The sequence below is a fragment of the Rana temporaria genome, chromosome 2, assembly GCF_905171775.1.
Source record: "Rana temporaria chromosome 2, aRanTem1.1, whole genome shotgun sequence".
Classification (NCBI taxonomy): Eukaryota; Metazoa; Chordata; class Amphibia; order Anura; family Ranidae; genus Rana; species Rana temporaria.
In genome coordinates this window covers 120,987,707-121,013,909 of record NC_053490.1, presented here as the reverse complement: position 1 = coordinate 121,013,909, position 26,203 = coordinate 120,987,707, and the positions used below count along the sequence as shown (strand labels likewise).

General features: G+C 45.5%; 1 protein-coding gene across 3 annotated transcripts; it reads left to right on the top strand.

Annotated features, from left to right (window-relative positions):
- Nucleotides 1-26,203, top strand: LOC120929447 (glycoprotein-N-acetylgalactosamine 3-beta-galactosyltransferase 1-like). Of its 3 annotated transcripts, none has more exons than XM_040340875.1 (4): nucleotides 1-153; nucleotides 18,111-18,282; nucleotides 21,203-21,864; nucleotides 25,760-26,203. In XM_040340875.1, exons 2-4 carry the CDS (start codon nucleotides 18,129-18,131, stop codon nucleotides 25,991-25,993), a joined length of 1,050 nt encoding a protein of 349 aa, XP_040196809.1. In that variant the 5' UTR covers nucleotides 1-153; nucleotides 18,111-18,128; the 3' UTR covers nucleotides 25,994-26,203. The 3 variants fall into 3 exon arrangements, with proteins under 3 accessions (XP_040196809.1, XP_040196810.1, XP_040196808.1); XM_040340876.1 differs by lacking the exon at nucleotides 1-153 and adding an exon at nucleotides 261-360; XM_040340874.1 differs by lacking the exon at nucleotides 1-153 and adding an exon at nucleotides 628-713.

Genomic DNA, 26,203 nt, shown 5'->3' with positions numbered 1-26,203 from the left:
GCCTGCAGCAGTGCGATCTCTCCCTACACCACTCACTCACACCTGTAGAATCCGAGCCTACAGCTCCACCCGGCATCCACTTGCCAAAGAAGGTGATCACACAGCAGCAGCATCTTTACGAAAACTAGAAGAGGTGACCAGCCTGATCATAAGGTACACTTTATAAAAGAGCATATAGGGGGGCCTGTGCCCCGGGCGTCACTTTGAGGGGGAGGGGGGCTCAGAGGCAGTGCGCGCTCCCCTTCTTCTTTCGACAAATGCGGCGCGCCTGCTCCCTGCATCTTCTCCTATTGAATCTCTGCTGCAAGCCTTCCTGGGAAGTTTGTGTGTGCAGGAGGAAGCAGCTTAGGAGCGAGTAAGGTAAGTCATTCCCCGGACCTACTACCACGAGGAGTAGTACAGAGCTCCTCCGGTTTCCCTCCTCCACTTTAACAGGTGATACTAGAAAGGAAGGATGGCTTGTCACTGATTGTAGGGCACTGAGTGTGCAGCGCTGGAGGATTGCTCTTGTCACTGTCGGCTGCAGGCAGCTCACAGATCGCTTGTGTGTAGTGAGAGATCAGTGATTGCTGGGACTGCCTAGCAGAGGGTGCCAGAGCTCTGCACACCTCCCTCCCTTCTCCCCCCAGCTCCAATAGGACAGAACGTCCCTATTCACACTTTCTCCTCCTCTCAGCACCTGCTTGCTGAGCTTCTACACCATGCTGGTTAAGGTAGGGGGGAAGGAGGACATTGAAGTAGGAAAAGGCTCTGATGTAAGGGTGCACACTGATGTAAGGAAGGACTCTGATGTAAGGGGGGACTGATGTAAGAGGGGGGTCTCTGAAATAAGGGGGGACTTTGATGCAAGGAATATGCTATTGTAAAGAGGGACATTGATGTAAGGTGGGACACCAATATAAAGAGGGAACTGATTTAAGGGGGGGCTCTGATGTAAGGGGGTACTGATTTAAGAGGGGGCTCTGATGTAAGGATGCACACTGATATAAGGAAGAACTCTAATGTAAATGGGGGGGGCTCTGATGTAAGGAAGGACTCTGATGTAAAGGAGGAATTGATGTAAGGGGGGGGGGCTCTGTAATAAGGGGTGACACTGATGTAAGGGGGGACTCTGATGCAAGGAAGATGCTATTGTAAGGAGGGACACTGATGTAAGGAAGGACTCTCTGATGTAAAGGAGGAATTGATGTAAGGAGGCTCTGATGTAAGGGTGAACACTAATGTAAAGTGGGGAATTGATGGTTGGGGGGGGGGGAGACTGATGAAAAGAAGGACCACTATTGTTAGGGGGGACATTGATGTAAGGGGGCTCACTGAATGAATGAATGACTTGTATAGCGCAACTCATGCGAAATGAATCGCCTCTGGGCGCTTTTTCCAGCCAGAGTCTGCTTGGCTGGTGCGGTCATTTTACCCCGTAGGATCATGACACGCTTGGGACACACAGTCATACACACAGATATACATATATATACTGGGACAATTTGGACAAGTTCCAATTTACCTACCAGCATGTCACTGATGTAAGAAGGGGCTCCGAATTAGGGGGGACTCTGATGTAAGGAGGCACACTGTAGTAAGAAAGGACTGTGATCTAAAGGGGGGGGGGGGGGGGGCACTGATGTAAGTCAGGACACTGGTGTAAAGGGGATACTAATGTAAGAAGGGGCATTTAAATTAGGGGGGTGGGGGTTAATTTAAAATGGGATTCTGATGATAGGACAATGGAACTGAGTCTTTGCCCCAGGTGAAGAATATACACTGATGTATTACCATTCCTCTAGCTAGAGATAACCCTTATGAGGCAGCAACTTGCATGGGCCCCCTGGAGCAGAGAGCTGGGGGGGGGGTCGTGAATTGAGAAGTGGGGGGGTTGCCCTGGGGACCTTTGGGCCCCTTAAAAAAAGAATATATATATATAATGGGGGGTAGCCATCCGGGGACCTCTGGGCCCTTTAATAAAAAAAAAAAAAATTAAAAAGGGGGGGTTGCCATCCGGGCCCCTGGGGACCTCTGGACCCTTTAATAAAAAGAATGTGTGTGTGTATGTGTATGTGTGTAATTATATATATATATATATATATATATATATATTACACACACACACACACACACACACACACACACACACACACACTTTATAAAAAAAAAGGGGGGGGTTGCCATCCGGGGACCTCCAGGCCCTTTAACCACTTCAGGACCTCCTACTGACGATATACGTCGGCAGAATGGCACAGCTGGGCACAGATACGTCGCCTTTAAGAGCCCAGCCGTGGGTTGCATCCATGTAAAATGTAAGAGTATACACTGTTTAAAATGTTGTTAAAATTTATTATTTGCAAATTTTTACAACTGACAAAACATGTTTTCAATTCACTAAAGAGTTTCCAGTAATAAATGCACTCTGTTGTTCCTATCGGGCAGTTTAAAGCGGTATTTAACCTCATAAAATAAAGGGCCCCAAGCAGGTTTATCAGGTTTATCACATAATATGATAGTATGCACCGCACATTATCGCAGACTTAACTGCAAATGGAGACCTTCAGGGCAGCGCTGTCACGGCCGCTCCGGTGCTTCCATCTTCACCCCATTTGAATGGCTGAGGCCTGCGATGACGTCACTCCTGAACATGCACGTGGGAGCCGTGGCTGCGTCATGGCGCTCTGCAATACACGACATACTGTGTGCCCTGAATCTGGCACTGTGCAGGTGACGTCATCGGCTATTGCTGATGCGAATATCTCTTAAATGGTGCATGTTTAGGAGGCATTCATTCTACCTAAAGGTAGACCTGATTGTAAGCTTACCTGTAGATACAAGTTAAGATGGGTGCTTTACTGCCTCCTTAAAGCGGAGTTCCACCCTATTTTACAACTTATCTGCATTCGTTTTTACACTGCCCCCTTAAATACATTTGGGATGTTTTGTTTTTGTCTTTTAAAAACTCACGTTTTTATCTGTGAGTGTCTTATTCCCCCGCCGCGGCGGAATGGCCCCCCCCGCCGCATCCAGCGCTGCTATGCCTCCTGGGATATGTGTGTTATCATCCCCAGGCTGGGCTGAACATCGCAGCCGTGGATGAACATCTCGGGGGGCGGGAGGGAGGGCAGTGCCGCCCATAGAGGTGGTGTCCTTCCTCTTCTCCCTCTCCAACTCCTCCCCCGTCCTAGCTCCTCCACCCGTCCTAGCACCGCCCCCGTCCTAGCACCGCCCCCGTCCTAGCACCGCCCCCGTCCTAGCTCCTCCACCCGTCCGATCATCTGTACCTCCCCCCCACTCTGCACTAATGTTGTCACCGCACCAATGTCACGCACTGACATCACCGCACCAATGTCACGCACTGACATCACCGCACCAATGTCACGCACTGACATCACCGCACCAATGTCACGCACTGACATCACCGCACCAATGTCACGCACTGACATCACCGCACCAATGTCACGCACTGACATCACCGCACCAATGTCACGCACTGACATCACCGCACCAATGTCACGCACTGACATCACCGCACCAATGTCACGCACTGACATCACCGCACTGACATCACCGCACTATAACGTCACCGCACTATAACGTCACCGCACTATAACGTCACCGCACTATAACGTCACCGCACTATAACGTCACCGCACTATAACGTCACCGCACTAACGTCACCGCACTAACAAAATGAATTTATTGACAGTGCACATGTCTGGTATATGTATACACACCACATATATAACAAGAGATATATATCATCTTGTTATGTAGATATATCTGCACAGGAACAAATGATTTCTTATATTTACTGGTTCCTGGAAGGAGAAGGGGAGGGGAGGAGGAGGGGAGGAGAGATTTGCTTTGCATAGATAAGGGGCGGTAACTTCCTCTGGCACTCCCATTGCTATTGAAACCTGATCTGAAACCATTACACTGCTTGTACAGCACTGAGCATGTGCAAGGCTGAAATCCAGGAAGTCATACAGTCTGGCTTCATGTCTAAATGCTGTAACAACCTAACAAAACTGACCTTCGTTTACAGACTAACTGTAGTAGAATACATTCAGCTTGTGTATTACAGGGGGATTTGTATTTAAAAAGTTTTTTTTTTTCAATTTGTGGCCGGAACTCCGCTTTAAGCCCTGGTTCACACCAATGCGATTTGACAGTTCAAAATCGCATTACAAATCGCACCCCATTTGTGGCAATGAAAATGTTCAAATCGTTGTGACTCAAGTTGCAGTGACTCTAACCACTTGCCATCCGAGCCATAGTAATATGACGGCCACAGGAACCCTCTGTCCCTCCGGGCAACTGTCAAATGGCCGCCATAAACGCGAAGATCCACGTCCTATCAGGGGAGAGGAGACCGATCTGTGTGTTCCTAGTATATAGGAACAACAATCGGTCTCTTTCCCTAGTCAGTCCCCCTCCCCCCACTCCCTTGGGAACACATTTAAACTCTTGATCGCCCCCTAGTGTTAACCCCTTCCCTGCTGATGCCATTTATACAGTAATCGGTGCATTTTTATAGCACTGATCGCTGTTTAAATGGCAATCGTCACAATGAAATCGCACATCATAAGAGCACTGATGTGTGGCTTTAAAATTGTGTTGCAGTAGCGCGATTTCAAAGCTGCACTGGTGTGAACCAGGGATAAGTGTGTTTTCACGTGTTAAGCCCCTTTCACACCTGCGGACCGTATGTCCGCTTTTTCATCCATCTGTGTACGGATGAAAAAGGGACATACATTGGTCCCTATGAGATTGCGGGTGTCAGCGGATAAATTTCCGCTGACACCCGATCTTGCCCGGTGCCACAATCCTCTGATTCTGCAGATTTTCCATCCGTCTGCGGATCAGATTGGGTGAACACGGACAGACGGTCTGTGTTCATCCGATCGGGCTGGAGCTGCTCACACTACTTGCAGGGAAGAGGCTTCCCATTCTTGGTCCAGGAATTGTGAACAAGAGACGCTAATTATGACAGCGGACAAAACCAAGAGATTTGATGATCTATCTGGAGGTTGGACCGGACTGTGAATTGTTTGCAGATATGCTTTGTGACCCTCACGGGTCGAAGCAATGAGGTGAGAGTCCATCTGTACCTTGGTGGTGGATTTTCCCCTGGTGTCTCCTCTTCACTCTCACCCCTGCCGGATTTATTCGTGTGATTTTTCACTTAAGGATTTATGGACACTTGGACACATATTTTTTCATTGGCACTTATTCACTGGCATATTTTTATAATGTATATTGATTTTATGTATTAATTTAATTTTTGCGCTGCACTTTTCTTCTTTTATTTATGCTTTGAGAATTTTTTATGAATTTATTCTTAGTGCTGGCTAGCATATTAATTTTTATTGCTTATTGTTTATTTCTACTTGCACTTCCCAGCGCTGAATTTTTTCACATTTTTATATCATCCGATCCCCCCCATAGAGGAGAGCAAAGAAAAGATAGGGCCGCCCTGTCATCCGCCGGCTCAGCGGGGATCAACGGAGCGATCCCCGCTGAGCAAGCGGAGGTTCACGGGGGGAACATTACTGATCCGCCCGTGTGAAAGGGCCCTTACAGTGAACTTTATGCCCAAATAACGTGCATTTTGCCATGTATTATAGCAATGCACAGCAATCCCTTTGCAAAAATGTAAATGTTGTTCAATGCGGAGCTCCACTTAAAAGGGGAAGTCCTGCTTTAGGCATCCCCCCCCCCACACACACACTTTGATTGGGGAAGTTTTTGATGGAGCAGTTTTTGATGGGGCAATGGATCAAAATGGATCGACACACTGTTGGATCACATTTACATCTCCAGGGGCACTGTCTCCAGTCAGGAGTATTGGTGGAGGCAAGAACACGTCACACAATTTCCCCAGAAATTGTATCTTTTCTAGTTGATAATTATAGTGGATTCTCTCATGTATTCATATTTTAAGAGGCTCGTTAAAATGTAATGCCGCGTACACCCGATCGTTTTTCAGCATGTCCAAAAAACAATGTTTTTCCAACTTCATCTTAAAAAACGACGTTGCCCACACACCATCTTTTTTGAAAAATGATGAACAAAGCGCGGTGACGTACACCAGGTACGACGGCACTCTAAAGGGTAAGTTCTATTCGCCTTTGGGCTGCTTTTAGCTGATTCCTTGTTAGTAAAAGACGATTTGCGCTTTTTTGTCTGTTACAGCGTGATGAATGTGCTTACTCCATTATGAATGGTAGTTTTACCTGAACGAGCGCTCCCGTCTCATAACTTGCTTTTGGGCATGCGCGGGTTTAAAACCTCATTTTCTCCCATCACCTTCCAGGACGGCAGCTGAGAGATGATGGCTCCTCCCTGCAGGAAACACAATCACATGACAGATTAAAAGGCCCCACCCATCCCCTTGTTCCCCAGTATTGATTGTGTTTCTCCAACACAACGACATGTTTGTTTTTTTCTAAACCCTAGAGACCGGGGAGGGTCGAAGGTACCCCTGTGAGACAGGTCTAGGGAGGCCGGGGAGGGCTGAACTAACCTGTAGGCCTTCGGGTCCCACTCGCAGGTCGCCCCAAGAGAGCATCAGCATGTGCTGCGGGGAGGCAAGCCATCGCTGATAGCTCGAGACCGCCGCCATTTCAAATCGCCCGGGAGAACGCCACGCTCCAAGCCTCGTTCTGAGAGGGGAACCGCGTCACAGGAAGGGGCGGTTCCCGGCAGCACAACCCGGAAGCTCCTGGGCAGCGTGGAGCAGTGTTGGCGGTGGTGGGTCGGCTTAAGGAAAGCCTGTTCGGAGGTTCCGGCAGCCAAGGCCCAATCAACCCCCATCATGGAAGAGGATGGGAAGACGGATGCGACTGCTGGCAGATCCAGGTCGGGGGTCGGTGAGTACTTATCCCCCTGGAAAGGGAGGAAGTTAGCAGCAAGAGTCCCGACTTCCAGGGAATGGTCGGAGCAGGATCTGACCCCCCTCTTGCTTGCTTCCTTCCTCCCCAGTACAAACCAGCAGTCTTAGGGGGAAGGCAATGTAATGATGTGCATTTTCCATGTCTTTTCAGAATCCCACAGCGGAGCCCAGGAGGCCTCTAATCAGTCTCCTGCCGCTACAGGGCATAGTTCCTCTAAGAAATGTGGGAATTGTAGGGAGAAACTCCCTAAATCCTATACTAAACCCCTCTGCTACAAATGCATTAACAATTTGGCAGGAAAAGAAGCTGCAACCATGATGAAGTTTTCTTGCATCTATGCAATCAGAAATGCTAGCAGCAGTTAAAGCTTTCCGAGAGGCAGCTGAGCAGTCAGTGCAAACTGATACAGAGGAACCTACCCCCAGGGAGGGCACTTCTTCCCAAGATAGTTTATTTACTAAGGGTCCTAGTGCCTTCTTCACATCCACGCCGATACCCCCTAGGGGGCAGGCAGAGGACGAAGAAAGTGACATAGTGAGTCTGGCCAGGTCTAGACACAACTCAGGGGAGGCAGATTTAGACTCAGCTAGTCAGTCGCAGGAAGACTTGCGTCTTAAACACCTCTTTGCTGTAGAAGACCTTGAGAGTCTCCTCCAGGCCATTTATGCCACAGAGGAAATTCCTGAGACCCCTAAACCTACCTCGGTACAGGATAAAGTCTATAGGGGTTTAGGTGACACCCAGTCTAGGGTATTCCCTCTACACCAGTCCCTTAAGGAATTAGTCCTACAGGAATGGAGAGATCCTGAAAGGAGAATTGTCAAACAAAAGACCTGGAAAAGAAGGTTTCCCTTTTCCCAGGAGGACACGGAAGTCTTTTTTAAGCTTCCTAGACTTGATGCAGCTTTATCACAAGTCACAAAATTGTCTGATCTCTCCTTTGAGGATGCAGGTAGTATCAAAGACTTGATGGACCGCAAAGCAGAATCTCTCCTTAGGAAGGCTTGGGAGGCTAATGCAGCAGCCCTAGGCCCAGCCTTAGCAGCGACATGTGCAGCCAGGAACACTGATATCTGGGTGGAAACACTCTCCGAGCATCTGACCCAGAACTCGGACCCTGAGGAGGTAGTAGAGTCCCTAACAATCATCAGGAAGGCTATTGCCTACCTAGCGGATGCAGCAATTGAATCTGCAAAAGCTTCAGCTAAAACTGCAGCCTTGGTTAACTCAGCTAGGAGAGCTATCTGGATCAAGGCCTGGGAGGGGGATGCGACATCAAAAGGTAAACTGTGTGGCATTCCCTTTCAGGGTTCCCTTCTGTTTGGAAAAGACCTTGATGATGTCCTGGCGAGATCATCAGAAAAAGGCAAAAAATGTCCAGTTAAACCTAAAAAAGAAGGTTTCAGGAAGTTTTTTTCGAGGGCCCCCAGGGGCAAGCTAAACAGAAAAACAAAAAGGAACCCTTCAGGCGTTGGAACTTTGGGAAAGGGAATAAAAAGAACAACTTGCTTTTCCCTTCTCCTAAAGCCAGCGACAAACAGTCTAAGTGACGCCCAGATCAGAGTGGGGGGTCGGCTGTCCCAGTTCTTACCTCAGTGGGTAAAGATCTCGAACAGCCCTTACATTTGCCAAATTATTCAAGAGGGCTTCCGTCTAGAATTCATGGCAACACCCCCCTCTATGATCACCCTCACACATCTTCCCAGGGAGACCCTAAAAAGATCTGCCCTTTTGGAAGGGATACAGGAGCTAGCCGAACAGCTAGTGATGGTACCAGTACCAAAAAATCAACAGTACCAGGGATTTTATTCCCATGTATTCGTAGTCCGCAAACCTTCTGGAAAATACCGTCTAATAGTAAACTTAAACCTGAACAAGTTTCTGACATACAAAAAGTTTACTATGGAAAGTATCTATTCGGTAAGGAAAAACCTCATGAAAGGGGCCTTCTTGGTGACTCTAGATCTCAAAGATGCCTACCTTCATGTGCCGATTCACATAGATCATCAAGCTTTCCTAAGGTTTGCTATATTGATGGAAGGGGAAGCCCTCCATTGGCAGTTCAGGGCGCTCCTGTTCGGGCTAACTTCCAGCCCAAGGATATTTACAAAAATCCTAGCGGAAGCTGTGGCCTTTCTGCACCTTCTGGGTATATCTCTTATACCCTATCTGGACGATAGAGTCCTCTCCATCTCAGCCATACACATAAAAGGGACAAGCAATATAGAAGCAGACTTCCTCAGCCGTCAGCGGCTGAGGCAGGAGGAATGGGAACTGAACCAGGAGGTATTTCTAACCCTGGTACAGTGCTTCGGAAATCCAGAAATAGACTTATTTGCCAACCGGCAAAACAGGAAGGTAAAGAGGTACAGTAGGTGAACTCGATATTGTGTCAATCTCGCTCCCTTTCTCGGCGAGATTGAGCACCTACGAGCCCCATCGCAGGAGCCAGCGCCGAGCTGGCTTGCCGCGATGGAGACAGAGCCGTCATAGAAGCGACGGGAGATCCGACTTGGATTCCCGCCAATTCTACACGTGTGCGGCGTTTGTTATGAATCCTGAGGGGGAAGTCCCCGCCGGATTTTAAATAAAAATCCGGCATGGGTTCCCCCCTCAGGAGCATACCGGGCCCTTAGGTCTGTTATGGGTTGTAAGGAGAGCCCCTCCTACGCCGAAAAAAACTGCGTAGGGGGTCCCCCTACAATCCATACCAGACCCGTATCCAAAGCACGCTACCCGGCCGGCCAGGAAGGGAGTGGGGACGAGCGAGCGCCCCCCCCCCTCCTGAGCCATACCAGGCTGCATGCCCTCAACATGGGGGGGTTGGGTGCTCTGGGGCAGGGGGGCGCACTGCGGCCCCCCCACCTCAGAGCACCCTGTCCCCATGTTGATGAGGACAGGGCCCCTTCCTGACAACCCTGGCCGTTGGTTGTCGGGGTATGAGGGCGGGATGCTTATCGGAATCTGGGAGCCCCCTTTAAGAAGGGGGCCCCCAGATACCGGCCCCCCACCCTAAGTGAATGGATATGGGGTACATCGTACCCCTACCCATTCACCTGGAGGAAAAGTGGTAAAAACACAAAAACACAGGGTATTAAAATATTTTATTAGTCTGCTCCGGAGGCTCCCCCTGTCTTCTTTATTAGCTCTGTTTACCAGGGGGGGCTTCTTCTTTGACGTCTTCGGGTGGGTGGGGGCCGCCATCTGGTTCTCTTCCACCGCCGGGGGGGGGGTCGCTTTTAAAAAAGCCCCCACCCCCCGGCGGGTTTCCTCCGGCGTCTTCGGCGGGGGTGCTTCTTCTTCCGCTATCCCGACCGGGTCTTCTCCGCTATCAGGGGGGTCTTCTCAACTCTCCGGGGGTCTCCTTCTATGTTCGCCGCTCTCCGCTGTTGACTCGGCGCACCCCGGTTCTTTGTCTCGCTGTCCGGTGCCTTCTTCCGTGCTATCAGATTTGCTTCTCCTCTGTTTCTACTGCTTCTACTACTACTGCTGCCTGTCGCCACTGCCATCGTGAGACTGATTTAATGGCAATGCTGAGGCTGCATGCATGTGGAATGGCGAGGCTGCATTGATGGGCACTGATTAGGCTGCATTAATGGGCACTGACCCTTATATTGATTCACAGTTCTTGATTTAAAATGTATGTTTCTTTCTGAAACGTCCCTCTTAAAGTGAAGGTGCGTGTTATACGCCAATAGATACGGTATATCCAAATAACATGCCCGAGCTCATCCTTAGACTCTTTACCACACACAGCCACAAAGGCAATAGAATTATTGATGGGCAGTGTATTAGTTAATTTAATTGGTTTTAAAAAATGCCAGGCAAAATGGTCGGCCCTCATGCATGTTCACTTCATCAAATCTTGCCATCTTTGAAAAAAGTTTGGACACCCCTGATGTAGAGGGTGGCATAAATAGCTCAATCTCAGTGTTTGCTGACAACACAAAAATATGAAGGACGATCACAACATAGCAGGATTAGAAACTTTACAAGAGGACCTGAATAAATTAACTACATGGAAAATTAAGTTTAATACTGGTAAATGTAAGGTAATGCACTTGGGGGGGGGGGGGGTAAAAATAAACACAAGTTACTCTTTAGAGGGACTCAGGAGATTTCCTAGGGGCTTCCAGGATGGAGAAGGATCTAGGGGTCCTAGTAGAAGACAGACTGAGCAATAGCATGCAGTGTCAAGCTGCAGCTACCAAAGCCAGTAGAATATTGGCATGTATTAAAAAGGGAATTTACTAAAGACATAAGATGATTATTCTGCCACTTTATAAAACTCTGGTTTGGCTGCATCTGTAGTATTCTGTCCAGTTCTCAGAAAGGATGTGCTGGAGAGAGTCCAGAGAAGTTCAACTAAATTAATATGGGAACTGGAGGACCTCGATTATGAGGAACGACTACAAACGCTAAATGTATTCTCCCAGGAGAAGAGACGGTTGAGAGGAGATATGATTGCGATGTACAAATATAGCAACGGTGATCCCAGCGTAAGTATGAAACTTTTCCGTCCCAGGGAGGACCCGGGGCCACACGATGAGCCTGGAAGAGAAGCAGCTTAACCTTAAGGTGCATACAGGGCCGCCATCAGGGGGGTACAGGCAGTACACCTGTAAGGGGCCCGGATGGCAACCCCCTTTTTTTTGATATATATGTGACAGGAAGTCAGGTAAATCGGTGGGTGTTGTCACAGACGGAACATACATTTCTGCCTTGTTTAGACAATACACCAAACGTTATTAGCGTCGTCCGGAAAATGTAGCCAGGAAGGCTAAGGGCCAATGGAAGACTCCAGCTGTTCAGAGTGGGGCAATTAAGGCCTCTATAAGAAGTCCAGAGGGTTACCACTAATTGCTGCATGCTGAGGCTTTCTGAGTGAAAGAGAGCCAGTAGCTGAATGTCTTCTGAGGAGGTGAGGAGAAAATTGATTTTTCTGTGTGATAAAAATCAAGACTATTTTTCTGCTGTATGACCAGCACTGTCTACCCAGCAGTAGGCTGTGCTAGACTCCATAGATAGGTTCCTGTGTGGAAGGTAGACGCCCAGAGTGGCTAGGGTTTATTTTATGTTTGATTTTGTTTATGCTGTTTGGAAAGCAAGATGGAAAAATAAACCAAAAACTTTGTTTTCAACCGTCTTCGACTGCCAGTCTGTATAAATTCAGTGTGTGGTGAACCCATCCAAGGGGTCACACACCCCGTTACCGAGCTAACCGTTAAGAAAGGTCTGGATTCTTTCCTAAATGTACAGAATATAACTGAGTACTAAGATTTGTAGGTAAAGTTGATCCAGGGTAAATCCGATTGCCTCTCGGGGGATCAGGAAGGAATTTTTTCCCCTGCTGTAGCAAATTGGATCATGCTCCGCTGGGGTTTTTTGCCTTCCTCTGGATCAACTGTGGGTATGAAGTTGGGTGTATAGGATTTTACTGTGTTTTTTTATTTTGTTTTTTGTGGTTGAACTGGATGGACTTGTGTCTTTTTTCAACCTGACTAACTATGTAACTATGTAACTATGTAACCCCTCACATATGGTGGAGCGCCACAGGCAATTAAAGTAAACCCAAAATGGAGGAGATACTGAAACAGCTGGCTATAGCAAATGCAAATCAACAGCAGACGAATGCAGGTTTGCAGCGGAGCATTGCAGCTCAACAGGTTTACGCAGCTCAACAACAGGTTCACCAAGAGAGCATTGCAGGCTTGGAACAGAGACACCAGCAGCAAATGGAGGCCATCGTGAAACAACTTCAGAGATGGCAGACCGAGGCTGGGAGTCAGGCCAGTAACATACCGACTTTTCGGATAAGACACTTGTTGCCAAAGATAACTGCAGATGAGGACCCTGAGATGTTTCTGACCATGTTTGAGAGAGTTGGCCTAAAGACCAGTGGGCTGGATTAGTGGCCCCCCTATTATCTGGAGAAGCCGAAAAGGCATATTTTGATTTGGAGCTTGCAGACGCAAAAAACTATGATCGTTTAAAAGAGGAAATATTGGCACGTTTCGGTGTAACCCTGGATGTCCATGCTCAGCGGGTCCACAATTGGAGTTAGCAGCCACCGCGGTCGCAGATGTATGACCTCATCCATTTGGCTAGGAAATGGCTGCAGCCAGAAACTCTGTCCGGACCATTTGTCCTCTTCCACCAGAGACGCACAGACTTTTCACCCCAAGACCAGACCGTCCCTACCTATAGGTAAGACTGCATCAAGGGATGGGGGTGGAGAAAGGTACCAAGGAGCAACTAGAGGAATTATCGGGACTACTGCTAATGTTTGGCGAGAGCGGCCTGGAAGACCCATGGCACAGGAGAGGACCAGAAGGTTGATCTTTTACCGTTACCGGGAAGAGGGACATGTAGCAGCAGTTTGCCCAGCGGGTGATGAACCCATGCAGTGTGACTTTCTGACCGAGAGACAGTCCCCTTTTGCAACCACATGCACTGCAGTAAAGGGAAATGAGAAACCGTTATATGGAATGTGCTTAGATGGTAAAAATGTTGTGGTATTGTTGGATTCAGGTAGCCTGGTTACCTTAGTGAAAAGTGACCTAGTGGTGGGAAAAACCTTACATCCGAGGAAAATGGCTGTAGTTTGTGTACATGGGACGCTCGAGAATATCCGGTGACTACCGTTTCCTTTGAAACCTCCCTCGGTAACTTGTGTCACCAGGTGGGTTTAGTTCCCAAACTGCCACATGACGCCATTGTGGGAAGGGATTTCCCAAAATTCTGGGAACTCTGGGACTGCCCAAATTCCCCAGTAGGTGGTTCTTCTGAGGCTGAACCATCTACTCCAGAAACCTCCAACTGTGAGGATTCTCCCGAGTTTCCATTCTCAGTATTAGCAGGGGAAACACCAGTCCCTAGGGAGGAGCCTGCTACCTCAGAAGAGGAACAGCGGCCGATAGGGTTTGATGACATCGAGGTGCACAGAGAAAATTTTGTCACTGAGCAATTGAGGGACCCCACCTTGCTAAGAGCCCGGGAGAATGTAGTAAAGATAGATGGGGAGCTAGTTAACCCTGACGAGAGGGTTGCCCTCCCTTACTTCGTTATTAAAAGGGACCTGTTATATCGAGTGTCAGAGGATAGAGGACGCGATTGAGCAACTGGTAGTGCCTAAACTGTACCGCAAGATGGTTTTGGAACTGGCCCATGGGCACATTCTTGGGGGACATTTGGGAGTGGAAAAAACACGGGAGAAGATCAACCAGAGGTTTTATTGACCTGGGGTCACTAAAGAAGTGGAATTGTACTGCTCTTCCTGTCCAGTGTGTCAGATTACTGCACCCATGCCACATTTCTGCAGTCCGTTGGTAACCCTACCCATTATCGAGGTCCCTTTTGAGAGGATCGCCATGGACTTGGTTGGCCCCTTACTGAAGTCCACTAGAGGGCACCAGCACATCTTGGTAATAATGGACTATGCCACCCGGTACCCAGAAGCGATTCCTCTCCGAAACACCTCTGCTAAAACCATTGCCAAAGAGTTGTTTCAGGTTTTCAGCCGTGTGGGTCTTCCTAAGGAAGTCCTAACTGACCAAGGCACCCCGTTTATGTCTAGGGTGACCAAAGAACTTTGTAAACTCCTGAAAGTGACCCAATTACATACATCAGTATATCACCCTCAGACAGACGGGTTGGTGGAAAGGTTTGATAAAACCTTAAAACAAATGTTGAGGAAGGTGGTGGATAAAGACGGAAAGAATTGGGATTATCTGCTTTCTTATCTGATGTTTGCAATAACAGAGGTTCCCCAATCGTCCACAGGGTTCTCTCTGTTTGAGCTACTGTATGGGAGGCACCCTCGGGGCCTACTGGACATTGCCAGGGAAACATGGGAGAGTGAGAGTTCCCCTCATCGAAGTGTGATTGAACATGTGGCCCAAATGCAAGACCGAATTGCCCAAGTGATGCCGATTGTGAAGGAACATTTGTCCCAAGCCCAATTGGCTCAACAAAGGATTTACAATCGTGGGGCCCAGGTCCGTTCGTTTGCACCTGGTGATAGGGTGTTGGTCCCCACGGTCGAAAGTAAATTCCTAGCCAAATGGCAGGGTCCATATGAAGTGTTGGAAAAAATGGGAGTGGTGAATTATAAAATTAGCCAACCGGGAAGAAAACCTGAGCAGCTCTATCACGTGAACTTGCTGAAACCATGGAAGGATAGAGAGTCCTTGGTCGCTAAGACTACCCGATTTTTTTTTTTTCTGCTCCATTTAACCTGGCTGTCCCTGAAGTTGGGATAGCGGAAACTCTATCCAAAACTCAAACAGGAGGTTAAAGAATTTGTGCTCCGTAATAAGAAGTTTTCAGACCTGCCAGGTTGGGTCTCTGGAGTTGAACATGACATTATCACCACACCAGGGGATAAGGTCAAGTTGAAGCCTTATAGAATTCCAGAAGCCCGGCGAGAGGCAATTCGCCAGGAAGTAAAACGAATGCTTGAGCTGGGGGTGATAGTCAAATAGTGATTGGTCAAGTCCCATTGTCTTAGTGCCCAAACCAGATGGAAGTTGACGGTTTTGTAATGACTTTCGCCGCCTTAACCAAATCACTAAGTTTGACACCTATCCCATGCCCCGCATAGATGAACTGATTGATCGCCTAGGCACTGCCCGATACATGAGAACGTTAGACCTGACCAAGGGTTATTGGCAAATTCCTCTCTCGGAGACGGCCAGGAAAAAAACAGCATTTGTAACTCCAGACAGATCTTTCCAATATCGGAGGATGCCTTTTGGGTTACAAAATGCTCCCGCCACATTCCAACGCACCATGGATAAGACCCTTCGGCCTCATCGAGCCTATGCTGCTGCATACCTCGATGACATTGTCACCCACAGTGAGGATTGGGAATCACACTTGCCAAAAGTTCAGGCTGTGTTGGATTCCATCTGGAAAGCCGGGTTTACAGCCAATCCAAAAAAATGTACCCTTGGGCTAGAAGAGGCGAAGTATCTGGGGTATACCATTGGAAGAGGTCTAATCAAGCCCCAAATAAATAAAGTTGAGGCTATTCAGAATTGGCCACGTCCCACCAACAAGAAACAGGTTTGTGCATTTTTGGGGATCGCGGGCTACTATCGCCGCTTTATCCCCCATTTTGCCTCAGGCTGTTCCCCTGACCAATTTGACCAAAGGGAAGGAGTCTGTAATGACCAAATGGACTCCCGAAGCAGAAACAGCTTTTCAGGCTTTAAAACAGGCCTTATGTAGTCAGCCAGTTTTAAATTCGCCTGATTTTTCATAGTACTTTGTGGTTCAGACTGATGCGTCAAATGTGGGTTTAGGAGCTGTCCTGGCTCAGGTTATCAAGGGGGAGGAACACCCTGTTATGTACCTTAGCCGAAAGTTGAAGGCCTATGAAGAGAATTATGCCACCATTGAGAGAGAATGTTTGGCGGTGAAATGGGCTTTGGATTCTCTCCGGTACTACCTCGTGGGTAGACAGTTTGAACTGGTGACGGATCATGCCCCATTGAAGTGGCTGGCACAGAACAAAGAGACCAATAGGAGAATAAATAGGTGGTTCCTGGCCCTCCAGGAATTTAGTTTTGTGGTAACGCATCGCCCTGGTGCTAAAATGGGGAATGCAGATGGGTTGTCCCGAGTGCATGCCTGCCTAGCAACCTGTGTCCCAATCCTAGGGTTGAAACAAGAGGGGAGGGTATGTGACAGGAAGTCAGGTAAATCTGTGGGTGTTGTCAGACGGAACATACATTTCTGCCTTGTTTAGACAATACACCAATCGTTATTAGGTGTGGGCTGGAAAATGTAACCAGGAAGGCTAAGGGCCGTTGGAAGACTCCAGCTGTTCAGAGTGGGGCAATTAAGGCCTCTATAAGAAGTCCAGAGGGTTACCACTAATTGCTGCATGCTGAGGCTTTCTGAGTGAGAGAGAGCCAGTAGCTGAATGTCTTCTGAGGAGGTGAGGAGGAAATAGATTTTTCTGTGTGATAAAAATCAAAAGACTATTATTTTTCTGCTGTATGACCAGCACTATCTACCCAGCAGTAGGCTGTGCTAGACTCCATAGATAGGTTCCTGTGTGGAAGGTAGACGCCCAGAGTGGCCAGGGTTTATTTTATGTTTGATTTTGTTTATGCTGTTTGGATGCTTGCAATTGTTTTCCAGCAAGATGGAAAAATAAACCAAAAACTTTGTTTTCAACCGTCTTCGACTGCCAGTCTGTATAAATTCAGTGTGTGGTGAACCCATCCAAAGGGGTCACACACCCCGCCACCGAGCTAACCCCTTATATATAAAAACATTTTTTTATTAAAGGGCCAGGATGGCTACCCCCCTTTTTTTTTTTTTTTTTTTTTTTATATATATATATATATATATATATATATTTTTCTTTATTTCTTCTTTCTCAATTCGCGGCAGCACCCCCCCCCCACTCCAGGCCCATGCCTGAAGCTGTGTAAGGGGCCCCATAATTCCTGATGGCGGCCCTGGGTGCATAGGTGGTTTTTCACAGTTCGGGCGCTAAGGATATGGGACAATCAGTGGTGTCGGCAGGAAGTATGGATCGTTTTAAAAGACTCTTGGACATCATCTTAACGAAAACAATTTAAGGGGATATGGGAAATTATACGTTTTTTTCTACATGCACACCTACACAGGTTGAACTGGATGGACTGTTGTCTGTATTCAATCTTCCCATCTAAGTCAACGGCAGCTGCCATGTTTGTTTCAACACATTCCCATTGTCTCTGCGCTTCCTGTTCATGAGTAGATCCGAGTAATAGAAGAAGTAGTAGCAGCAATCTGTCATGTAGGACTAGATTAAAGGGGAGTTCCACCCAAAAATGAAACTTCCACTCCTTGGTACCTTTTCAGGGGGAGGGGGGAGCAGATACCTGTCTAATACAAGTATTGCTCCCACTTCCGGCATAGCTAGCCGAGCCACCCACGGCTATCTATGCCATGTCCGGTGCTTCCTCCACCCCCCCCCCCCCACGCTGTCTTCTGGGAGACACACAGGTCCCAGAAGACATCAGGGACAAGTGGGATTGCACAGTAGGAAACCAGGCTATGAAGCCTCAAGCTTCACTTCCTGATTCCCTTACTGAAGATGGCAAATTTATCACAGTTGATGAGGTAATTTTTGTGTAGCTTTGATGCTAGACATTCGTTGTTATATATTTATTTTTCTTAGTTAAGGATTGATATCCTTGCATTATATTTACTATCCACTTTTCCCCTTAGGTACATTTCATAATAACTATGTGCCATGCTCGGACATCATGGAAGAAATTTATCTTTGGTTTCTTCATTGGATTCCTAACAACATTCTGCATTGTCGGCACTTTCCTGAAGATTGCCTGCACACTGGAGTCATCTAAACAATCGTGGAACCCAAAGCCAATGCCAAAACCAGGTCTCTGAATACTTTCTAAGTGATTGTTGCTGTCCTCTCATAAAAATAATGAAATCTCTTTAAAGCTTAAAGCTAGACTCCAATCAAATAGCAATTAATGTAGTTATGTAATTATTTAAAAAATGAATCTTCTTAAACTACCAGAATTTGACTGGATTGTAGCCCCTTCCCCTGTAATACAGCACTGGGAGAGGAAAAGGCAGCACTTGGGGCCAATCTGGTGTTCTGTACGTCCCTGTGTTGACACAGCACACACCAACAGGAAGAGTGAGCAGAGGCATGACCTCACAAGTCTGCCGCTGCTCTCACTATCAAGTCATAGGCTGGAGGCACGGGAATGGCTTAAAAGGGTTGTAAACCCTCATGGTTTTTCACCTTCATGCATTTTATGCATGAAGGTGAAAGACCTTCTGTAGTTCAGCAGCCCCCCAGAGCCCCCCCCCCCCCTTTACTTACCTTAACCTGATCGTTCCAGCGACGGGAACAAGCCCAGCAGCTCCAGCTGTTGTCTTGGGTCCTCATTGGATAGATTGATAGCAGCAGGAGCCATTGGCTCCTGCTGCTGTCAATAAAATCCAGTGACACAGAAGGTGGGGAGCTGGGCCAAGTCCTGTCTGTCAATGGACGCATAAGCTGGACTAGGGAGCGTGCCCCATGGAATGCGGGTCACTGTAAGGGGTACTCGAGAAGAGGGAGTGCCACTGAGGGATCCCAGAAGAGGAGGATCGGTGCCCCTCCGTGCAAAACCCCTGCACAAAGGAGGCAAGTATGACATGTTTGTTATTTTTTTTTTTTTTAAAACAAACCTTTACAATCCCCTTTTAAACAGTAATAAACCCAAAATCAAACATTGTATTGCATCTTATAGAGCGGTCCCGATTCCACTTTTTTAAGACTGAGTACCGATACTACCGAACATTAAATTTTTACACTTTTTTGGGGGATTTTGTCGGCAACCATATAAAACACATGGACACTTAATTTAAAAAGTAAAAATCTAGATTTCTTTATTCAGTTTAAAATATTCACCACTTAAATCTGTGGCTTATTAAAAACAGTAATTCTTTACAAAAGATAACAGAGGGTCTACATATACAGGAATATACTTGTCAGATAGGGGTACGACCAGTTGTCCTCCAGCTCGGATGTTACCCCCGCAGCTGGAGATTCCAATGCGTTTTGAGCATAAGTAAAAACAGTTCTTCATCAGAGAAGTACCACAATCATATATGACTGTTGGACCACTTATGATCCTCCAGAGTCATCCAGCAAAAGAGCCCATTCTTGGCTTCGCTACATGTGTGCTTGTCTCTTCTCCTTCCCACCACAGAATGGGTTCCTTTGCTGGATGCCTCTGAGGATCATAATAACAGTCAGATATGATTGTGGTTCTTCCCTGAGGAAGAACTGTTTTGACTTATATTCGAAGCGCGTTGGATAGCTCCAGTTGAAGTGATTGCATGGGTTACATCCCAGCTAGATGACAGCAACTGGTCTTACTCCTATCTGACAAGTGTAGACCCTCTGTTATTTTTTGTAAAGAATTACTGTTTTTAATATGCCACAGATTTAAGTGGTGAATATTTTATGATGTAAAATGAAATCTATATTTGTACATTTAAAATTAAGTGTCTGTTTTTATATGGCTGCCAACAAAATCCCCAAAAAGGTGTAAAAGCTCAATGCATACACATTATAGTGATATCTCAAATGACAATAATAATAGATACTTGCTGTCGCATGCCCTGAATCCCTGGCAAATGCTCCAGGTCCCTGGTGCTGCAGTCACCAACACCACAGCAAAATCTCACCCTTCAACTTGCCACCAATCTGTGTCCACTCAGTTTATGCAGAGTGGACACAGAGACAGCCCTGTCTGCTCTATGGGCAAACTGCCTGTCTGGTTACACCTAACTGCCCTCCAATCCCATCAACCTAGAAGGAGGGGCACAGGCCCCCCTCCATTTTTATTTTATTTGAGTAAACTGGTTTGATTTGTAGATAGGCGGGTGTAAAAATGCACAAGTTCATTTACACATGCTGGGCCATAGGGGTGTCTGAAAGGTCCAATCAGGTCTGCCTAAAAAACTGACAGACCTAATTGGATCCTTTTTTTTTTTTTTTGTTTTTGTTTTTTTTTGTTAAAGGGGCCTTAAACAGAAAATTTCAGAGCTGCGGAAAGCTAGCCCCATATTTGCCAAGTGTTCCCCCATTTTCTAGACGGCTGTTCTGCAGCAGCTTTGTCCTTGCCTACTGTAAATTCCAGAATCCAAGCTGTGGGGATGGCTGCAGTACTGTACATCCATGGGCAATTTTAAAGGACAATTCCAGGCATAGGTTATATTATACATGGTTGCATTGTTCCAGCTTAGACCAATGTAACTATGTATATACCATATCTAAATTATGCCAAGCAGAGAAAGGAACTGGGTAATCTGTCCTCAGCCCCTTTCTCATTCTCAAAAGTGAGACATCAGAGTTTTTTTATATTTTATTTTTTTAGACCCCTAATATTGAATCCAAGCCTTCAAACAGGGCTCCTAAAAAGATATAAAAAAGAATATTGTAAAAAATAATAAAATTGTAAAAAATATATAAAATAATAAAAAGTATTGACACTGTCCACTGGTCTACTTTCACCAATCCCTGCCCTACTGACACCACCCTATTCGGGGGGGGGGGGGGGGAATCTTAGTGAATGTATTGAATGAGTACCCAATCATTTGCCAAGAAAAAAAAAACACTTGCTGGCACATGATTGGATGAAGGATATTAGTAGAGCTTTACCACACTTTTTGGGACAAATTGGGACAAATTCCCTTGCCAAATGAACACTTATTTGTCTTTAATAAATCAACCCCTATGTATTCCTTAACAGACCTTTCTCTCCCTTTTTTGGAAATGTGTATGTACCTTACAGATGACATCAGTGTAAGTGAAGAACTCGCACACAAAGTTCGAGTGCTTTGCTGGATTATGACTTCACCTAAAAACTTAAAGACCAGAACCATCCATGTCAAATATTCTTGGATTCGTCACTGTAATATTTCTTTGTTCATGAGTTCTACCTCCAGTGATGACTTTCCGACTATTGGTCTGGGTACCAAGGAAGGGCGAAGTGAACTCTACTTGAAGACAATCAGAGCTTTTCAATATATACATAAACACTACATAAATCAGGCTGACTGGTTTTTGAAAGCTGATGATGACACTTATATAGTAATGGAGAACCTTAATCTAATGCTCTCCAATTATACGCCTGACCAGCCTATCTACTTTGGGAAACTGTTCAAACCTTTTGTCAAGCAGGGCTACATGAGTGGTGGAGCTGGTTATTTACTGAGTAAGGAAGCACTAAAGCGTTTTGTGGAAGGGTTTCACTCTGGTAACTGTAGTCATAGATCTTCTGTGGAGGACTTGGAACTTGGACATTGCATGGAGATCATGGGAGTTGCACCTGTTGACACTCGGGACTCTAACGGCAGAGAAACCTTTCATCCATTTCCGCCAGAATTTCACTTAACTAACCATTTGGAAAAAGATGACCTTTATCATGATTATTCTGTTTACCCTGTTGTTGAGGTGAGTTTTAACTTTATAAATGCATATACTGTATGTAATAATGCAAATGCTGATAATTCTGTTGAACAAGGCAATCTCCTGTATTGATCCAGCCACTGCCGCTGTCAGCCTCCCTTCCTCCCTTCTCCATCCACGCCAATTTAGATCCTGGCTTGGTTGGGGACCGGGGCGATACGCTGACATCTTGGCTCGGCTCAAGCGGGGTGCTTCGCCGTCATCTTGGCTCGGGTAGGGGGCAGAGCGATTCACTGACAACTCGGGCAGGGTTGCCAACTGCTAGTAAATTTCCTGACAGTTTGTGAAAAATTTGTAGTTTTTTACAACTGTCAGTAAATATTAGGGGCTAATAATTTCATGCTGTGTTGACTCTTTAAGTGTAACCACGCAAATTACTTTGTTATGGGCATGGTCAGTGTTTCCATATCATGTTTAAACTGTTCAAATATTCACTGTGTTAGTTTTCAATAGGAGTTCTGTAATTTTTCAGGTTTCCAGTAAAAAATGTGCTCCATCAGTAAAAAAAAATTCCAAAGTTTGTCAGTAAAAAATGCTGTGGGAGGTTGGCAACCCTGATCTCGGGTAGGAGGAGGGATGCTCCAGTGACATCTTGGGTCGGCTCAGGCAGGGTGGTCTGCTGACCCAGTGCACACAGTGTGGTGACGCAAAGGGGCCTTTTTCACCAATTTAAAATATACTGCAAGGAATGGGAAGGGGGAAGAGAAGAGGGTCAATTCCTACCCTCGGACTGCAGCAGAAAGTTAAGGTCAGTGCATGACGGCTCCACACCACAGACTGCCCTGTCATCTGCTCGAAAGATTCTGCAGGGGGTCACTGATGGAGACCCTAAGATAAGGTAATCTGCCCGCAGTCTCTGATTATCTCCTGTAGTCCATACCGCAGTCTCTGGTTATCTCCTGTAATACGTCCTGAGTCTCTCCCCAACGGCCCTTAAGCCCCGCGCTACGTGCACCGCAGTTTTCAAGAGGGTCTGAGAAAATAGAATTAAGCATGTGATTGCTTACTATACGCAACACATCGTTTTTTTTCCCTTTTCCAGTCTTTATGAATTTAGTGCAATTTGTTTTATTTAAAATTACTTTTACTTTGTACCTGCTGCTGAACCCCCCTACAGAACAAAAAATATCTACGGCCCTGTATTTAATCGGCACTTGATTTTTTTTTTATCTTTTGCTAAATAAAGGAAAATGAAGAATGGAAATGTTTATAAAAAGCTGTGTTTTTTCATAGTTTCTGGTATAACATTTTTTAAATAATCATTCTTGATAAATTTAGGCCTAACTGTATATTCTGCTACATTTCTTTGGTGAAAATAAGAGCCGTTTCACACTGGGGCGACTCGTCAGGCGACTCGGCCGCCTGACAAGTCCGGTACTATTCTATTCACCAGAACCGTTCTAATAGGCGCGACGCAAGTCTCTCCGACTTAGAAAAAGGTTCTTGTATGACTTTGGGGCGATTTGCATTGACTTCTATACAGAAGCCATTTTGCTAATCGCCTCTGAAGTCGTGCCGCCCCAGTGTGAACCGGCTCTAACCAAAATCAGTGTTTTATTATTTAGTCTATAGGAAAGTTATATAGTCAACAAAGTATCTGAAAATTAACCAATCCTGATGTACTGACTGACTATCTAATTTCTTAAGACCCAAAAATGGCAGGACAGTACAAATATCAATAAAAAATTGCCCCTTTTTGGAAATTAGACAGTCCAAGGTATTTACTAACAGGCATGGAGAGTTTTTTTTTTTTTTAAAGTTGTAATTCTGATTGTCAATTGTTTTGAAACATTAAGACTTTTTTTTTTTTTTTTTTTCACAAATTTTTCTTGCATACTGTCACAAGTGCAGTACCGTGTCCTCATTTACTTGTGTGGCAGTGATCAGGAACAGTAAATGGTGACAGTATGTGAATATTATATTCCTTTTTTTTTTTTTTGTCACAAAAGTGTGTTTTAAAAAAAGAAAATCAATGTTGCCATAGGTACACTGTGGAGGTGATCATGCTTTTTTTTTTTTGTTTCATGCACATTATCATTGCTTATACCAGTGAATTTCACTGTTCTAAGTAACCATTTTTACTGAATGAAATCGAATTACTTAGTGCTTACTATTTTTGTTATCTCTGATTGGCCACAGCTAATCGCATGGTACAGATTGGCTGTGATTGGCCCTGTCTGTACCATGTGACCAATCACAGAGATCAAAACAGCAGTACACAATGGATGGCATGAATGAAAGCCATACATTTTGTACAATTGTCATGTGATATGCTGTGATTGGCCACAGCGATCACATGGCACCAGCAGCAGCCAGTACACTGATCAGTCGTCGGGTAAACACAGCGGGTGACAGATCACGCTGCAGCATGGTCCATGGGGGGTGCATGAAGCGTGTTCTGAGAGGACATCATATGAACTGGTTGAAGTTTAGCTTTGGGGGAAATAAACCTTTGTCTTTGCAATGGGTCCCCACTGCAAGTGTTAACTGTACATTTTGCCTAGTGGATGATGACATACTTAACACGTATCCAAATTCAGTCGTTCAGCATAAACCATCCAAATTTCAATATGTGTGTGTATCCCTCTCTGTTCAACAGAAGCCGATCGTTAGACCGGCTTCTGGTGAATGGTTCTGCTGAAAAACAAGCATTTTATCAATGGATGCAGCCAATGACTGCAGCGATGATCTGTGTATCCGCTGTCCGAATACAAAAGTGCAGCAGGTGAGACTTTTGCACTCGCATCAATTGTGTGAATGCAGGAATCTGTCCTTTTTCTTTTTTTTTTTTTTTTCTTTTTTTTTTTTTTTTTTTTTTTTTTTTTTAAGTTTTTATTCTTCAACTTGCTGGTTGAGCGAAAAAAAGACTGTCCGTGTATACACAGACTTCTTCTTCCTTCGCACAGGCACCATCCTCTTCATGCCACTGGTTCCCCGTAAATCTCAAGGAGGAAATACTGTGCAAAAGTAAATACAATTGAAAAAATTTGTGCTGAAGAAAAAGCTCCGACACCTGCAAACATGCGATACTCATGTATAGAAAATGTAAAAAAAAAGGTCTAGGGTCTCTGCTAAAAATATATATATATATATATATATATATATATATATATATATATATATATATATATATATATATATATATATATATATATATACAGCATAAGCCGACCCGAATATACTGTAAGCCAAGGCACCTAATTTTAAAAATGGGAAACGTATTGACTCAAGTATAAGCCTAGGGTGTCTATCTGCATGCCTCACTGTGTCCATGACTAGACTGACGTTTAACATGGGAGTCTATGGAAGGGGTGCTACATGTGTGCCAAGATCCGGGTCCAGGGGACCTACGACCGGCCGGTTACCGGGTCCCCAAAGTCGCTGAAGAAATGACTTTTAACATGGGAGTCTATGGAAGGGGTGCTCAGCTTTGAAAAATCTGTGCTCCCTGGCCAAGAAATTTTGCACACTTGTAGAGGAAGAGTGGGGCTACATGTGGACCAAGTTACCAGTACCGGGTCCCCAAAATCCGGGGGGTCAGGTGCAAAAAGTTGAATCGAGTAAAAGCCAAGGGGGGCATTTTCAGCACAAAAAAATTTGCTGGAAAAACTCTGCTTATACTCGAGTATATACGGTATATAATGTTTGGGGTTCTAAGTAATTTTCTAGCAAAAAAAATACAGATTTTAACTTGCAAGCAACAAATGTCAGAAAAAGGCATTAGGGGTTAAACTATTACATGGCAGCTTCATAGTAATTCATATAAAAAATATTAAAATTGCAAAATAGATTTTCTGTTTTAATCTTTGTTTTTATAATATACAGTTGTAACGAAAAATCCAGCTACTTTTTTAAATGATTTTTTATTTTTATTTTTTAGGGTCCCAAATGTTGCTCAGACTTGGCCATATCATTCCACTATGTGGATGCAGAACTTATGCACACCTTGGAATACTTCACCTACCACTTGAGAGCATATGGATACCAGTACCGTTACCAGCCCCAGTGGCCAGCTCTCACCAACAGACAGCATAATGACACCAAGAAACCTATAAATATAAAAACAAATTTAAGTGAGTCTTCTGCTATGAAGGATATTGGAACAGGTGCTTAAAGCACAGAACTAGCTGCTGCTAATTTATTTAGGGTTCCAAAATGTAGACCTAGGTCTTTCCTCTGTTGTATACTGTTTGATGTTTCACACCAGTGCTCTATATAATAGATATGTATCCTGTTAACCTGCAGGCAGGATTTAATCTACCCAGATCTACTCCATGTGGAGACAGATTATATATGTATTTTTGGATACAATAAACTATTTTTT